Here is an 18,251-nt window from a genome sequence, read left to right on the forward strand (position 1 = left end):
GACATACCCAGACATCTAATGCAACATAAAATGAAGACAAGTGCTCCGAGCAGAGGGAAATATTGTTTGGTTTAAATTTTGTGAATTACAAACTGGCTGAGCCAAGGTCTGTGTTGTACTTTCTACAGACCTTAGTGTCAGAGTCGTTTATCATATTGATCAGAATGCTAGATGACTTTGAATTGAAGATGACACTTTCCCCAATAATTAGATTCTTTGCATTGAAAATTATAAAGAATTTGTAAATAATTCTTTATCATTTCCATTGTATAGAATCTAATAACTGGGAGATTGTCTTAAATTTACCCCCACCATCACCACTCTGCAGGGAAAGCAACATGGAGTGGCGAGCAGCCTGCCCCCTGCCTTTCCCACCTGGTGACTGCCACCTGCTCCCCCTAACACCACCACTTGCTTCTTCCTGTTACTTGCTTCCCCAGTGCTGTGCTTACCCACTTTGACCACTCATCCCATCCACCCTCCTGACGCAACTTACACAATTTAGTGGCTTTAGCTTCAGGTTTGGCCCAGAGTACAGAACACATGGTGGCTCCAGCCAGGCAGCAGTAGTAAGAGCAGCTCCAACCCTGGCCCTGGGCTGGAGCGGGAACCACAACAGCAACCCTGTGCTCCCTCCATGATGTCTCCCCACCCCATAACACACAATCTCCCCTGTGCTCATCCCCCTGTATTCCCCCTGCCCTGCACTGCACAATCTCCCCCAGGCTTACCACCCACCCTGCCCAATGCAGTCTCCCCCAGATTGGGACCAGAATCCATGTTAAAGGGGAAGGAAAAAATGTTGTCAAGGATTTGACCAAATACAGTAATTAAAAAAGCGTGTGAAGCAGAGAACAATTTTGAAAGGTAAGTTTGCTTTAATGAGAGAAGATGTAGAATTCAATTGGAGTTCATAAGGATTCTTCCCAGAGATATAGCTGGGCAGCTCTGTGCGTTGGGCAACCATATGACATCCAGGTTAGCACCCGCTGCTACAGTCACAGCTGTTTTTGTGTCCCCATTACAAAGGCAGCTCCCATATCACCCTCAGTTATGCTACTGTTTTGTCCCAATCATATTCATTCTTTGTGTGCTCCGGACTCTAATTTGCCAGACTTCACAGATGGATACATATACACAAATTAGAATTAGTATACATGCTGGAGCTGGTACAGATGGGCAGGTGTAAAAAATTGGGAAATTTGGGGTGCACACTTCCCAAGATCTGACTCTGGGATGGGACAACTCATTTCTTCCCTCCCTCTTGTCAGAGGCACTGTACTACTTCTGTCTGTTCACTGCTTTGTCTATGAAGGTGTTATAAGCCAATAATTTAAAGTGACATTCATTGTGCTTGCTTAGCACACATGTGCATACAGCGTGGGAACAGCAGGTGGTGTTTGATTACAGATATTTTTTAAATATAAGAATAATTTAGTCTTGTTGCACTGATTATTCAATTAAAAGAGAACTATTGTCTTTCAAGCTGCTTGTCACATCCCAGTGCAGTCTGTAATAATTAGCTTCATAGTTATATTTTCATTGATGCTGCAGTTCCAAAATTGCTTTAAACATGTTTTAAAATAGCTTACAGGGTAGGTAGCCCCACTTGCATAATGTTTTAATTTTTGAATGCTAATTGCACCAGGCACATAATTAATATTCTGTGCTTTGTTCAAACAGCCTCAGAGAGAAGTAAATTTTAGAACAGATTCCTGCTGTGAATATGCTAAGTTGTCATCCTCTGTCATGAGGAATGTGTTTTTTCCATTCTGTTTTGAAATGGTAGAGGTTTCTACAACTTACAATCATTTTTCCCAATGTTTTTCAATCTTTTCTAAGTCCTAAAGACCGGTATGAGGTTCTTTTCTTACCTTCATCCTCATAGCATCTGGTGAAATAGGCTGTTGCCTATGAAAGCTTATGCTTCTCTAATCATAGTCTCTCAGCCCTGCCTTCTGCCTTTATGCCCAGTGTAATCTCCCCTTCGATACCCATTGGAGGGTGTAACTTCACACATTTGTCTACATCAGTGGTTCTCAACCAGAGTGGTGTTGCAATATGGGTGCCACCACACAATACTAGAGGTGTTGCAATATGGGTGCCGCCACAGCCAAGTTGAAATACCCTATACATTTCCTGTGGAGGCATATCGGGAAGCAGCTGCAGCCAGAATGTGCACACTTGCCCAGCTGTCCCAACTCCACATGTTCCTCCCAGAAACAGAGGTGTGCAGGGTGGGGGAGACTCTCCCATGCCCCTCTTTCTAAGAGAAGCATGTGTGGTCAGATTAGGAAGGACTGTGGCAAGAACACAATTTTTTAATTATATACTAAATATATTTAGTATTCCAAGTCAAATTAGCCAAATCGATTCCAAATCATATCAATTGAGCAAAGCTCAATTATTCCAAAAACCATACTGATTGAGTGGGCAGAGCTCAATCATTTTAAACACCATGCATGTCTGGTGAGCATCATCCATCCCAGACATTTCACCCTGAGTCTTCAAATACTCCTAAATCCATTGGCAGGCATCCTACATGCAGGCCCAAGCCTGAACGTCTTGGCATTTGGATGTCCCCAGATACTACAGGCAAGCATCCTCCAACTCAAACTTTTTTAGTCTGGGACTTCAGATACTCCCTACACTCGATCTTAGCCCACAAGAGCACATGCTCTGACCTCAGTCCTTTGTAGTGCTTGCATGGGAGCAAAGACCAGAGGCAAGGTTCCCCTCACAGCTCCCTCCTGCTATGCAGAAGCTGCAACTTTGTTAACCCTTTCACAGCCAAATTGTATTTTATATCCCTTGATCTATGAACAGATTGATGGCAGCCATGAGAGGTTTAATGCAGTAAAGGGTAAGCAAGGGTGAGGGCCTGCAGCCCTGGACCTATGCAGCTGTAGTTAAAACTCTGCCCAGCTCCCTTCTCCTGAAAGTTCTCCTACGTTCAGAAAACCCCCCTTTATATACTCCCTCACCCATTCCCCCTTCCCTGCCCAAGGCACAGAAATAACTGGCTACCCCTCTGGGATGCTGGGTTACTCCTTGGTTTGGTATTGAGGATGCTTCCTTTCAGGTGGTATCAGCCTTGCCAATAGTTTTTAGTTTTTCCCTTCTTTTATTGTATGCATTATATTACATTGTATTTATTATCCATGACAACAAATGGATGCAAGATAAAATCCTAAATGCATCCCATTCTGGTCAAATGTTTGCTGTATTAGTCCAGTGGTTCTTAACTGAGGTGCCATGAAATTCAGAAAAGCTATGGATAGCTTTGTGTCTTGATCTTGAAAAGGTCTACATGCTCAGAAGCAGAGGTTTTGCAGCAGCATTCTGTAAAGCAGTGAGAGCCAACTTCTTTGGCAGGCATGCCAAAAACCAGCCATATGCCCTCCCTGAGTACTATTCCAGTTACCTTCCTCTTCTCTGCTTTCTATTCACTACTCTGTTCCATGCCCCATCTACTGCTCTGCTTTCTGCTTCCTGCTTTATCTGCCCTGGGCTGCCTGTCCCCTGCTCTCCCCAGTCTGCCATGTGCTGCACACAAAGCACAGACAGAAGTGACAATTTTCACCTGATCTGAACGCTCTCTATGGCTGTGACCAAACACAAGTGCGTGGCTACAGAGCGTTTTAAAAGGGCCTAGTCCTGCCCCAGTCTGAACTCTCATTACATGAAGGTTCAAATTAAGGTGCTCCAAAGCAGAGTGCCTTTATTACCTTGTGTCTGCACACATCAGAAGCAGGGCTTGACTGATGTAGCCCAGTACTGTTCCCAGCTCTGGTTTCAGAACGGCAGGGGAGGGATGGGAATGAGGGAGCTCATTTTGGGGGTTGCCCAGCTGGGTGCTGGATAGTAGTGGGGCAAGTGAATTGGAGCACCCACCCCTCTAGTCCAGCAAAGGTGGGGAAACCCCAGAACAGGTCTCCCTCCCTTGCCCTCTCCCCCTCCCATCCTCAGACAGAATGGGAGCTGGGGGTGGTGGGGAACGGAGCTGGGGGAAAAGGCAGCAGAGATGCAGCCTCACTCCCTGGATGGACTTCAAATTGGAGCTCAATCACCCACCCTCCTTACCCAACAAGTAATGTCTGTTGAGTCAGGAGGATTGGTTAAACTCATGGCACTTCCTGTGAAGCACCATGAAATCACAGACATCATAGAAATTAAGGGCTGGAAGGGACCTTGAAAGATTGAGTCCAACCTCCTTTCTATGGGCAGGAATACTGCTGAGATCAAATGATCCCAGCAAGGTGTCTGTCCAGTCCCCTCTTGAAGACTTCCAAGGTTGGGGATTGTACCACCTCCTTGGGAAGTCTATTCCAGATTTGAGTCACCCTTACTATAAATAAGTTCTTCCCTACATCCAACCTGAAACCATCCTCTGACATCTTATGACCATTGCTCCTTGTCCTCCCCTGGGGTGCCCTACTGAACAATTGTTCTCCCAGCTTCTGATATTCACCCCTTACATACTGATAAATGGCCACCAAGTCCCTGCTCACTCTTCTCTTTCACAAGCTAAACAATCCCAGATCCCCTAGCCTTTCCTCATAAGGTTAGTGCTCCAGGCCCTTATTCATTCTTGTGGCCCTTCTCTGGACCTTTTCAAGATTCTCAACATCTTTTTTGAAGTCTCTTATAAATGGACTTGATAATTTTTTCCAAAATTTTACCCAGTATTGAAATCAAACTGACCAGCCCATAGTTTCCTGGATCCTCCCTCCTCCCCGTCTTAAAGATTGGCACTACGCTGGCTCTTTTCCAATCTTCTGGGACCTCTCCTGAGCACGAGTCTTCAAATATCTCTATCGATGGTCCCACAGTGACTCCAGCCAATTCCCTCATCACTATCGGATGTAGTCCATCCAGTCTTGCCAACTTGAAGACATTCAGCTGCTCTAAGTGCTCCCTCACCAGTTTGACACTGAGCATTGTTTGGCAATCACTCCTCCCTTGCATCTGTCCAGTATCCCACCAGGCAGGTGACCACCATTTGTGTGCAGGAACACAGATGCAAAGTATTCATTAAAGAGTTCAGCTTTCCCCTGACCATCTGTTTGCAGCTGTTCTGTCCTATTCTGCAAGGACCCCACATTTCCCTTGGTCTTCCTGTTGCTCCCTATACACCTAAAGAAGAACTTATTATTGTCCTTGACTTCAGTCACCAGCCTGGTTTCAGTCGCCTCCCATCCCTTCCTTATCCTCTCCCTACAGATATGGATGTGGAAAGCACACTAGCCAAGTTTGCGGGACAATACTAAGTTACGGGGAAAAGCAGTCAGGCTAGGGGACGGAATGCAGATCTAAGCAGGCCTGGACAAGCTGGAAAGGTGGATGGATCAGAACTGGATGCAGTTCAATAGAAATACTTGTATATTGTTCCTTGGTGACTATCCCTTGTTTCCACTGTCTGTAAGCCCTTCTTTCTTTTTTAAGCACTCCTTGAATCCTCCGGTAAGCTAAGAGGGCACCTTTACCACCTTTCCTGCATACAGGAGTGGACCTTTTCTGTACTCTGAGGATGGTTCCTTTGAGGAACGATCACTCTTCCTGAACTCCCTTCCCCCGCCCAGCCTCTCTTCCCATAGGGTCTCTCCCATTATTTTCTTAAGCTCATTGAAGTCAGCCTTCCTGATGTCAGGCACCTCTGCCCTACTGGCTGACCTGTCTGCTGTACGACGGATAGTGAATTCTATGATTGCATGAGCACTGTCTCCCAGATTACCCTCAATTCTCAGATCTCCCCCCAGGTCAACCCCTCTGGCTAGAACCAAATCCAACAAGGCCTTCCCCCTGGTCTGCCCCATAAGTTAGACCTGGGAGCTGCACGTTTGTCTGTGCCACTTGTGGCAGAATTGGCCTAGGTTGGTCCTCCCTGCCCTAAAGGTTCCTTTCTTCAGACATTAGTATCTACCTTTAGTTTCAGTGTGTGGTCTGTGGCAGGACAAAAGTGACCTTCAGGAAGCATTTGGAGGAAGGCCACACACTCTTAGCTTAGTGGTAGGTAGGTAGGTAAATTCATCATGACTCCAAGTGCTGTTAGAGCATGGTTTCACATGCTGCCAACCCCCTCCATTACCCTCCTATACTCATTTAGAGGCTGCTTTTCAGAAGGTACTTTTGCTGTTTACCATTTTCCCTGTGCTAGAACCTGCTTATTTTCTGCTTATCCTGGTCTTTATACCATCTTAACTTTTTAGGAAGAGATCATTCAACAGGGTAGATAATGAAGCCTGTGTGGCATTGCCCACTAGTTACCATGGTAACCAGCCTCCTGTTGCCCTTCATGTTACACAACAGTCACTCTTGGTAGTGCCCTTTCCTCTCTCTCCCTCAGTTGCTAGCATTCACTCTTTGCTTTATCTCAGAACATCCCTTAAAATTTCTATGCTACCTCCCTTTAGCATTCAAACTTAAGGTGCTGCATGGCTTCAGAAGCATTTGAAGTCCATCAAAGGACTCTTCACTTGAGTATGGCCAACAGTCTGACACTGAACTATTTAAGGGAACTTCATTTCTTTTCATACTGACTACAAGTTCCATGATTCTGAATTTCAGTTTTGAATGTATGTATAGACTCAAAGCAGCCTCAGACTCCTGTGTGCCTTTATGTGGGAGACTAAAAGACTTGAAAGGATTAGTGTACTCCCAAAAGTAGGAAAATACCTCTGGTAAGGAGCCAGCCAGAATATCACCAAAGTTTTGTCAAAAAATATTATGTAGCTCTTTGCAGGAGCTAAAGTTTACTACTCTGCTAAGCTATCACTCCTAGAGGTTTTGTGGCAAGCTGGTACAGTCCCATAATGACATATGATCCTGAACCAGCCTCAGTGATTCTGAACTGTTATGCTTATTTTTATAAGTTAATTAACTGGAAACTATACTTGGAGTGGAATGTCCTTGTGACGTTTGCCCAGGCAAAGGTTAGGCCTACATAGGAATGATTCACTCGATGTTACAGTCACAAGTGCAGAATAACACTGGGTGACAGTTTTATACCATTGAACTTACCCATGCTTCCTACTTTGGTTGGAATGTATTCATTTTTCAAACATTGTAGTGGAAAAATATAAAATAATAATTTTGTTGCAAGATTAACTCCCAAAATAATAAAAATAAAGGAATATATGGCCTTGTATCAGGGCCCCATTATTTGTGTGTATGAGCACACACATGTTTTAGTTTACAAAAAAGAAATGAAAAGTGTCCTGTTCTTGGAGCACATGAATTAGTCAAGGAAAATGACTTTTCTTTTTCTAGGTCTGTTACAGACTGCCTGTGAAACCTTGACCCAGATTATTTAATTATGGGCTGAGCTGGTGACATGTGCAGGCTGGTGTCACCTGCAGGCTCTCCAATATGCAGGGGAGAAGATGTTGTGCAGGGGACAAGAATAAAGTGAAAGGCATAGACTCGGATAAGAAATCGTATATAGACTGGGACTGGAACTTTGAGAGAGACTGGAACTGGGGCTCAGTAGGGATTTAAGTAGAGCCCTGTGACAGGCTGAGCCGAGAGACTAGAATCAGAAGTCAGTGTGATTCTCCATGATAGAGTTAGTTTGGTTTCACTTTAACTTCAATAATTTAAAAATTCACTTTAGTGAATGGTACAGGGAGTGCATGAATGATCTTAATGTTAAGGTAGTTGGATGCAACTCCGCAGCAAATGGATTCTTTCCCTCCTTCTGCCACAGACTTTCTCCCTGATGCTTGGGAAATCACTTAAACCACACTCTTTAAAGATGGCCATCAACTATATGCTTTGCATCTAATGGGTAACCATTTTGGCCACTGACAAACGTGGTGGGAAAACCCCCACAAAAGCAGTGCTTTACCAGAAGAGGAAGCATGTCAGTTTGACATGAGTCTTGCCCAACATCCATATATATCGCATGCTTCAGCGAGGCTTTTTGGCAATTTTATCAAAGAGTTGAATCACAGAAGTGTGCGATCTATACAGACATTGGATGAGCCTGGTCAAATTGACTCAATGCCTCTTCTAGGTATGCACTGCAATTGACATTGGGGCATGCCAAGCTGAAAGTAAAGCACTGCTTTTTTGTGTTTTTTTCTTTCACATCTGTAAGCCCCCTAGGGCTGAGCTGAAACTTAAGTTCTTGGGAACTGCCTTTGTACTATAATATGCTAAGGACTCTTTAAAAAAAAAAGCTGGGGGGAAATATGCATCTCACATTGGTCACCCAAAACACATGAACACCTTTAAATTTAGTGGGCTTGTACCTTAGGTTTTATGATAAATAAAAAGCAATACAGCTGCCCCTATACATAGTTGCCTTGTGAAAGTAGAGTAACGTTTGGGAGAATACTGCACTATATATAAGCGCCACAGAAAAACACAAGGATATTAATAATTCATCAGATATAGAATCATAGGATCTGGGAGGAAGCTCCAAAAGTTTAGTTCATCTGCCTACTCCGGACAGGAACATCCCTGTCTAGTCATTCCAGACAAATATGTGTCTCACTAGCACTTCAGAAGTTCCAATGACAGCTTTGTCTATAAATAATCTGCCTTAGTGCTTAATCAGTCTTCTAATACTCAACCTAACTCTCCCTTATTGCCGTTTCAGCCCATTTCTTCTCCTTTCCCCTGTGGACACAAGGAACAATTGATGACCATCCTTCTTGTAACAAAACATTTTGTTTTGAAGACCTTTGTCAAATCTTTTCTGTGTCTTCTCTTATCTAAATTACCTCATTCTGATTCTTCCAACCCGTCAGTATATGTCATATATTTTCTAGCCCTCTGAGCGGAGAAGATTAACGAGGAATTTGATCCAGTTTAAAATACCTGAAGGGCAATTATAGAAGAATAGAGATGGGCTTTTCTTGGTGGCTGTAAGAAACAAGGCTTGGAGCAATGGCATCAAACTGCAGCAGAGGAAATTTTAGGTTGGAGATTAGGAGGAACTTTTTGACTCTGAGGGTGGTCAACTATTGGAGCAGGATACCAGAGAAACTATGGGATCTCCATCCTTGGACATTTTCAAGAACAGTGTAGACAGACGCTTGATTGAAATAGTTTAATGAGGAATGTTCCTGCCTTGAGCAGGGGGCTGCATTAGATGATCTTCCTTCCAGCCCTGCTTCCCTATAGTCCAGCGTTTCCCAGCCTGTCCCATCCCACAGCACACTGACATAAATAAAAAAAAATTGCAGCAAGCCCCCCCAGGCCCCAAGAGATAATATGGCTACCACCACCACCCTGCACTGCTGCCACTCCCCAGAGCAGGGTGGGGAGGGGTGGCTCACAGCACTGGCTGAAGCTGCACCCCACTGGGGACCACGTCCCCCAAGAGTGTTATGGGCAGAGCATTCATTTATTCATTTATTTATATATTTTCCAACATTCTGTGGCGCACCTGTTCATGCCTGATAGCACATCAGTGTGCTGCAGCACACCGGTTGGGAAACGCTGCTATAATCCTATGAACTATTTATTTTGTTCTCCTCTGGCTCTTCCTGACCTTTCTGTTTTTCTTGAAATGTGGTACCCCAACCTAGATGTGTAACGCTTGAGTTTAGGTCTTGCCAAAACTGAGTGGGGTGAAAGAATTATTTCCTGTGACTTCCATATGACGCTCCTGTTACTGCATCACAGTTTATCCTTAGCTTTTTGCAACAGTATAATACTGTTGGTGCATATTCAACTTGTAATCCACTATAACATTTTGGACCTTCTCTAGACCTGGGTGTTATATTTGTTAAAAATTTGGAAGACAAATGGTAATTAACCCTTTATCATTAAGATGAACTAAATCTGACATATTTTCTAGATTGATAAATTGTCTGGATTTATAATAAGTATCCTCTTCTGTTGTTTGAAATTGTCCTTAGAATAATTTAGCCCCATGCTACACACAGTGCCCATGGCTGGCATATAATGATCTAGATGTAAATGATTCAGGTGACTTTCTGAATGAAGATTACATATCTGAGTATATTTCCTTGTACATTAAACTAGAATGATGGCTTATAGTTTGTCTTTACTGCTGCAGCTATTACAATAATAAAGTAAGAATAAAATGAACTGCATAACTGTAACAAAGAAGGAAATTTTTAGGAAAACTTAGGGCCCCTCTACCCATATAGGTGAAGGCACAATGGGATCTAATACATAGTCAACACAATTGCACCTCCTGCCAAGCAACACATGCATGGCAGGAGATGTGATTATGGGATTATACATTAGATCCCATCATGCCTTATCACCAGTGCAGGGAGAGCCCAGGATCATCCTGTCAGCACCAACTCCCACTGCTTCGAGTCCTGCAGCTGAAAGGGCGTTCAGCAGAGGCAGTGTTCACTATGCTGCCCCTGCTGCCAAGCCACGTACCCAGTATGGGCTGCAGGACTTGCAGTGGTGGCTGCAGGGAGTACGCTGCCACTGATGTGAGCCTTGTGAGATGCAAGGCTGGCGGTGAGTAGGAACCCCTCAGTTAATGGGGCTTCCAGCCACAGGGGAGCACCTAGCCACCTGTTCAATTAATGGCATGATTAGAGCAAGCTACAAGGTTATTGCACATTTTTTGTGGAATAACCTTGTAGATTATTCCTTGTTTTATCATGTTATTAATTGGTTGAACGTGTAGCTGGGTCACAATTTAAGGGGTGATTAACTGGTTAATCGCATCGTAATTGTAATGTGTAGAGAGGGCCTCATAGACATACGTCTTATGACAAAAAACCTTTACAGGTGGTTTCTGCCCCCATTATTGAAGAGGGAAGATGCAGAGAATGCATTGGCAGTTATAAAACAGGTCATGGAGGCTATAACTAGGTAACTTAATCCACATTATGGAATTAAACATTGAAAGTAAGCCTGTAACAAAACAATTTTAAAAAAATTGTTCACAAACACTGAAAAAGTATTGCTTTTAATAAACCATTCAACTATTTTTCTCTTTCCTGCCTTCCTCAGTTACTCAAAGTGCTAGTTATATCTATAGGGTGTAATCACATGTACATTTTATCACACATCTCATGCTTCAGTTATCTTTAGATTTTATTTTCTGATATTCAGTTTTAAATGGTGAAAAGGTTTTACTCGAACAATCCGTACTCTTCGTGTTCCAGATGCATATATATATGTTTACATCATAGTAAAGTATTGAAACTTTAAAAAACCACAGATATACATTAATTAAAATATACTTTTAAAAAGTTAGTTAACTGCTATGCTGCATAAGACCCATAAAAATGCATTCTAAATTCTAAAATGTTAAATTCCTTCAATGTTCTTATATAAGGTACTTCAACTATTCCTATTATCTTTCAATAATATTTAAATATTTTTACGTATTATATTTGCATATTTTCAGAGCAGATTCTATGATTGCATATAATATGTATTATAGATATATTTGGGTAGCTTGTGGTGCAATATTTCAATTTTTTTTTAAATGATGATGTGTGATTATAGTGTTGTAGTATGGATGAATCTGGTAGCAGCAGATATTACTAGCATTGCCTGACATTATAAGTCCCTATTTTTAATAGGTGACTTTTTCTATGAAAGGTTATAGATCTCCAGACCTTTGGACCAAAACTTTAACTGTGGCAAGCGCAGCCTTTAAAACAAGCATTTGCTTTTCCTGTGGAAAAGCTGCCCCATTCTGGCCAAGCCATTAACTCTTAAAAATCGTAGCTCACACAGACTCAACAGATATTTCTGTTTAGCACTAAAGCATGCAAAGAACATCCAGAATTGCTTTCTCATCTCCTAGGAGACTGTACATCTGCCATCCTCAAAGACTGAACATGCTCCAACAGAGAGGCCAGACTTTCCCAACTGTTCCAGGACAGACTAGCACATTCAGACACAAAAAGAGACAGCACAGAGCTTGTCCTGTGCCTTTAATGAACCCTTTTCTGGCACCCACGAACAATATGTAGATGTCATCTGCCTGAGGTGCTGGATTACATAGAAGGTGGCACAACCTGTAGAGTTCTGTGTAGTAAATCTAAAGATTTGAAATGTGGCAGTGAGCTACATGTCTGCCAAGAAGATGCTTGGAGTTGAAATTTCCTAGGATATTTTTTAACTGAAGAGAAAATGCTTAATTTTGGGAGTTTTAGAATTGCTAAATCAAGGACTGAGAAGTTAATATCAGAATTAAGGTTGACTGTGTCAGTTGACAATGAGCACAAATTTAAAAGGTCCTGAGTGCTAACCTAGTTCTGCCACTGACTAATTGGGTGGCCTTGTGCAAATCAACTATCCCTGAAATAGAGATCAGGTCTCTATCACATCAGACTGTGCTTAGAGTTATGAAAAGGTGCCACATCCACTTCTGCTGTCCTGTGTATGCTGCATGATGAAGAAATGTCATGTGACCTCCACAATTCATACTAGTAGAAAATAGCCCAGGAGCTGGATCATACATCTGTTCCAGTCACCTGATTGGAGAATTTCACAAGTGATCCATCCAGCCATAGGACACTAGAGGGCTGATCCTTAAGCTGCCTCTGGCCTTAGGGGAGCCTATTCATTGACAGCCTGCCTGGGAAGGAAGCAAGCTGTCAATTGCTAGTTGGGAGATGTTGATAAAATAGTGGCTGCCACAGAGAGCTAGGGTTTTCTGGTCCTGAGAAAATGCTCCTCCTCCCCCATCCTGATAATCAGTTGACTGGCAGGAGGGGGCCCGTGGTGAGAACCTCCCACTTCCTGCCACAGGAAGCATAGTGCCTACTCCTTGGACTCCTCCCAGCTAACCAGACTGTGTGGGGGTAGGGGACAATGGGAAGCATTCAGCTGCTGCAGTCAGGCCCCATGACCCTTGATGCCCTGCCCAGCATTGCAGCTTCTCTCTCCTAGCAATGCTCTGGCTGACGCAAAGTAACAGGGGAAAGGCAGGGGCATTCTGCCACCATAGGAACTGTCCCAGCCGCCTGGATTTAGGTTTAGGATTGAGAGTGTGGTCGGGGGTAGAAAGGTAAGAAAGATTTATTGACGTAACAAAAACACAGCTACGCGTAGTAACAAGACAAACGATGACAGACAAAAGCAATTCGCATTGGCAACTTATCGGCAGTCCCCTCTGATGCCTGATGCGCAGCAAGTTCCTCCTTCCACAAAGTTCAGCGAAGTCAGGCATCCCCGATCAGCACTGTCCGAGGGGTACCAGGAAGGACCCTGGAATGCAGTTCTTGGGCTCCTCGAGGTCCACGAGCCCAATGATCCAGGCAACAGCTAACTAATCCTTTTTATAGAGTTGCATCTTCCTTCTGAACGGTTTCCAGATATTCCAGCTAATTTATAGTTTTTGAAGGACACTGATAATGTACGACCACTCAGATTCCTTTTACTTCAACTGTCCTTAAGACTGACCAATAGCAGTACAAGCCTTGCATTCCTTCGATAAGGTAATTTTAACTGTACCACAAGGCCTTACTACTTCTAGGCTTTGCTAAATTTACTAGGCTTTACTTTGTACAAGGCCTCACTAACATCTTAAACTTTAATTAGGCTTTTAGCAACAACATATAGCTTAATATCTAAACAAATACAGAAAAACACTTGATCTAATCTTCATAGAGCCTTCAGCAAGCACCTTTATCACACAGACATACTCTTCAGCTGCCACAAGTAACCACTTCTAGGAGAATTCCCACTGCAGGAGAAGGTCCCCCTGCTACCAGTCAGCGAACTGGCGGCAGAGCAGGCCATTTTCCTGCCTGAGGAACCTGCTGGTTTTCTCCTGCAGGATATTCTTACCCCTGCCTCCCCCACCCCTGCTTGCCAGTCAGCTGAGGAGGGCAGGAGGAAGAGTAATTTTTCAGAGAAGGGTCTCCACAAGACCCCCTGATAGCTCACCCCTGAGTGGGCAATCAGGGAGCCAGTGCTCTCCCCCACCCTCCCTTTTTGTTGGAGGGGGGAAAGAGCAGAGGACTGTGGGATATCAGATGTCCTCCACACCTGAGAAAAGTGTACGGCCATTCAAGTTACATAAGGAAGAGGGAATCTGGTCCAGCTTCTTGTGGGAGATAGTTCTCTTCCACAAGAAATCTCTTGAACATCCATACAGTATTCTTTTTGTGTCAGAGCAAGTGCTTTTCTCCCAGCACAAATGCACTGCTGGTTACATTAATGGTTTTTGTCTGCACTTCTTTCAGTACAGAAAGAGTTGTGACAGAGATTTATTTATCATTGCAGCAATGGGAGGAAAATTGTAGGAGGGTAGTAAAGCACTGGGGCAGGCAAGCCAGAGAGGTGGTGGAATCTCCATCCTTGGAGATTTTTAAAACCCAGCTAGACAAAGCTTTGTCTGGGAAGATATACTTGGGGATGGTCCTGGTTTCAGCAGGGGTTTGGACTAAATCAGCATGTCACAACCCAAAAGTGGGTCACAAGAATATATGAAAGGGTCATCAACAAACTTAAATAAAGGATCACTAAACTGTAAAAATGGATTCTCCTTTAAAGGAGAAAAATGTGGAAAACCATGACCTGTCCCTTGCAGGCTGGCAGAGTTACAGCTTGCAAGGGGCTGGCTGGGGATTCCCATGCTCTGCAGCCACCTCCTGCTCCGCACACTGGGGAGCTGAAGCCTGGGGCAGAGAGCAGTGGTCACAAATGAGGGGTGCTGGTTCAGGACTGGCCATTGATGTTTACATATGGGTCCTGGTACAAAAAAGGTTGAGAACTACTGGATTGGTGACCTCCTGAGGTCCCTTCCAACCTTAATTGTCTATGATTCTATGATAATACTTCTTAAAAGACAGTAAGAACTACCAGAATAAATATGAATTAACAACAAGCATGTCTGTTTGAGTTTACATCAAACTTAGAAAAAAAACAAACAACAAAAACCAAGGTGAGAGAAATTTTGCCAGACTTAAGTTGTTACAGGACAGCAGTAAGTACAGTCTATGGAAGGGGTGGGAAGAACACATATTATTACCTACTGTTCTGCATGAATGCCTCAATATATATGAAGTCATTAAATGCAAAAATCATTAAATACAAGGAAGGAATAACAATACTGTTTACGTAGTCTCTGCTTAAAAGGGAAAGAAACCAAGAAATCATTTCTTATGCCCAGTGAGCAGAACCCAAATGCTACTGTATTCTTATTCATAGTGGCTTAGAATATTTATTTAAGGGATGAATTTTACATTAAATGAAAATCTGTTTTCTTCCTTAGGGACCCTTGCTCTGAAAATAACATTTGGTTTTGAACAGTTGAAGCAGTTCTCCTAAGTACCTAACACTGAGATATACAATTAGTTTACTAGTTCTTGAAAAAGAATTACACCTACCTAACAGAACTAAGCAAGTTACTTTTACCACTAGTGTTAAGAAATTCTCACACTTAAAACACATTCATGTGATGATTTATCATGGTTGTTTTTCTTTTTCATTGAAGCAATTGATGTTACCAGTGATATGTACCATAGCATAGTGCTATGGTGAAAGATACTGTCAGCTGAGAGCCCTTAGTATTGCAGAGAGTTAGGATATAATTACAGTACTATTATAATTTTCTTGTCTTGGAGAGCATCCTTTACACTTGCTCTTTCCTAGAGAATTCTTAAATCCTCATTTGAACTTTTCAAAATTACACAGAAAAGTTTTTATAGTATGTTATGCATTGTATCATATTTATATATACTCTTTTATAAAATAATGAAACCAGTTTATGTTATGGTAGATTTTTATGTAGCAGTGGTACCAAAGAGGTAGAGTACATGGTTTTTACAGGGTCCTGCTCCTATTTTGGAATTGTGTTCCTTGGTGGTGATAGGCCTGAACAAACTGACTGCATGAGGCCACAATATTCAGCATAAGGGCTCTAACATTAATGAGATATTAATGCTAGAAAATACTCCGTTCAAGGGCTCTAGCATTAATGGGATTGAAGAACTGAAGCAAAATGTGATTAGTAACACTCATATAGCATCTCTAGGTTTCTGATCTTATTTAGCCACTACATGGTTGTGTTATAGTCAAAACTGCTTATTTCTATGTAAAAATATATTAGAAAATTGTACGTGATTAAAAATATTTTCTTTTTGTTTTGGACAGTTTGCAGCAAAACTTCTTTCACTGATTTGAGATAAATTCAATATTTTTGCTAATTGTATGTCATTACTATAGATCCATTAATGTGGTATTTTACATAAAGTATACAGACAGGAGAGTACTTAACATACTATTGCACTTGCAACAAGATGGACTAGACACAGTCTCCAAGTTTGATGATATTGCTATCATGGGTTTTCATTATTGTTTTTGAATGAGTAATGAAGAGACCATATTTCATTACAATAGATGCCATATTTCATACAATATGGCAATAGAGACCATATATCTGCTGTGCTCTGTTGTGCTCATTCAACTAATTAATTTCACTACTGAAGAGGGTTATCTATTGTACAGTACCACTGCACATTGTTTCACTAGGCACATTCCCTGTGGGGTACTGAGTGAAGTTAAGAGTCTAGATGCTTGCTTAATTTTACATGAGCATTTCTCAACTGTCAGTTCTGCTGGAGCCTGTTGAGCTGTTAATTCAGAATGAAGTAGCAAAGGAGAAAAACTTGTTATCTGATGATATGAAAACACTCATTTGTCAGGAAATAAATTAGTCCACTTTGAAAGCCCATCTGCTGTTATGAGATGGAGTCAATGGTTTATTAGCTGTGTCTTGGATTTTCTAATCTCTTTACAAATTGGAAAAGGTGCAATGAAACTCTCAGTTGGTTAGTAGACTCTAGGAGGATTTGAGTACCAATGCAATAACATGCGTTTATTTTATGATTTACAGGTGATATTGTATCCAACATCCAATAGCTCAAAGTCACCGGAGTTGCATAAAATGATAGTCCCCAAAAACAGTCAGGACACTGACTTGAAGATTAAACTAGCAGTGAGAATGGATAAGCCACCACATATGAAGCACTGTGGGTGAGTAGCCACTTTGTGAACTCCTTTCTATTTTATTTAGTTTCAAAACTGTTCCCGCATTATTTTCCATGTATGATAGTATTGCAAAGATGTGGAGGTTTAGAAACAGTATAAATTGTACAACAGTTTCTATACTAATGTAATGTGCTATGTGCTGGCTTTTAAATAGTCTAGAATCATCTGGAATAACAGATCATTCAAACAATTTGCAAGATGTAAAGGCAATTTACACCCACTAATTATACAATGCTAAAGTAAAATGTGTAGTTTCATTTACAGTAACTGTTCTCGAATGTTAGGCTTTCAGACTTCATAATTAAAAAGAAAATCTTGATCTATTGGAGGCACAAAATTTCCACTAAAATAATAATTCCACTAAAAGATACATTTTATAAGTGAATGGTGTGATTTATAATACAAAATTTCCTCTTCTCAGGTCTGGTATTTCTGTTCAAAGGTGTTTGTTTTATGGAAACAATTTAGCAATGCTTTGCTCTTTCAGCATTTAGTATTGGAGCTGTACATTAAGTTCTCATCCTAATTGCAAAAGCACATCATGGCTCCTACAGGAAGTAAAGGTTTTATCTACCACTCTTACTATGTGTCACATCTTCCCCTTTTTATAAAATTAAAACTAGATCCATAACATTAAGATAACTATTACAAACTCAAACAAACATGTCTTGATTGATTTCTTGAGCTGTTTCAGCAATCTTCCAGCTGTACCTTGTTGCATTCCCTTTTTGCCCAAATTCTTGTCTGCATTTGAACATTCAGTGTCCTGGGTCACATTCTGGCTCAACTTGTAAATTATTTTCAACTGGTGTCTCTGTTCCTGTTTCACTCAGAGCAACCTCGTTCTCAGCTATTTTGAGAGAGTGTTTGATTCCTTCTTAAGATTTGGACCTCTGTCTTTGATCACCAAGTATGGCAAGTTGATTCCTTTTTGATTGCAGTAGCTTTAACTGGCCAGTGTCCATCTTGCCAAATTCACACAAAATGTTTGTTTTTTTAACTGTGGGAGTGACCTTGCTCTTTTGTTGAAATGATGCATCTGTACTTTCCCAGTCTTCTCAGTACTTTTCAGACTCCTTTGTCACTCTTCATTTCTAGCCCATTTCAGGTAATCAAGTATTTGTATACCTGTTATAGAGAAGATCCACAGGTGACTTTCCACATTGTAGTGGTGTAGTTCTGTGGTTGAGTAGTGCCAGGTGAGGATCTTCTCCTTCTTTACGTTTTTAGCAGGTTCTTCACAATGCATACTCCACTTTCTGCCAGCCCAGTTCCTTGAAGGTATTTGGGACTGG

General features: G+C 41.9%; 1 protein-coding gene across 9 annotated transcripts in view; it reads left to right on the forward strand.

Annotated features, from left to right (window-relative positions):
- The window catches only part of CADPS2 (calcium dependent secretion activator 2), a 619,537-nt gene that overhangs the window by 365,035 nt on the left and 236,251 nt on the right, over positions 1-18,251 (forward strand). For all 9 annotated transcript variants that reach the window (XM_090042182.1, XM_090042184.1, XM_090042183.1 and 6 more), the window contains exon 8: positions 16,802-16,941. In XM_090042182.1, the coding sequence (XP_089898308.1) occupies positions 16,802-16,941 (140 nt within the window). The remainder of the gene's footprint in view (positions 1-16,801; positions 16,942-18,251) is intronic.

The sequence above is a fragment of the Crocodylus siamensis genome, chromosome 4 (assembly GCF_052110815.1).
Source record: "Crocodylus siamensis isolate JL-2025a chromosome 4, ASM5211081v1, whole genome shotgun sequence".
In the NCBI taxonomy this organism is placed as follows: Eukaryota; Metazoa; Chordata; order Crocodylia; family Crocodylidae; genus Crocodylus; species Crocodylus siamensis.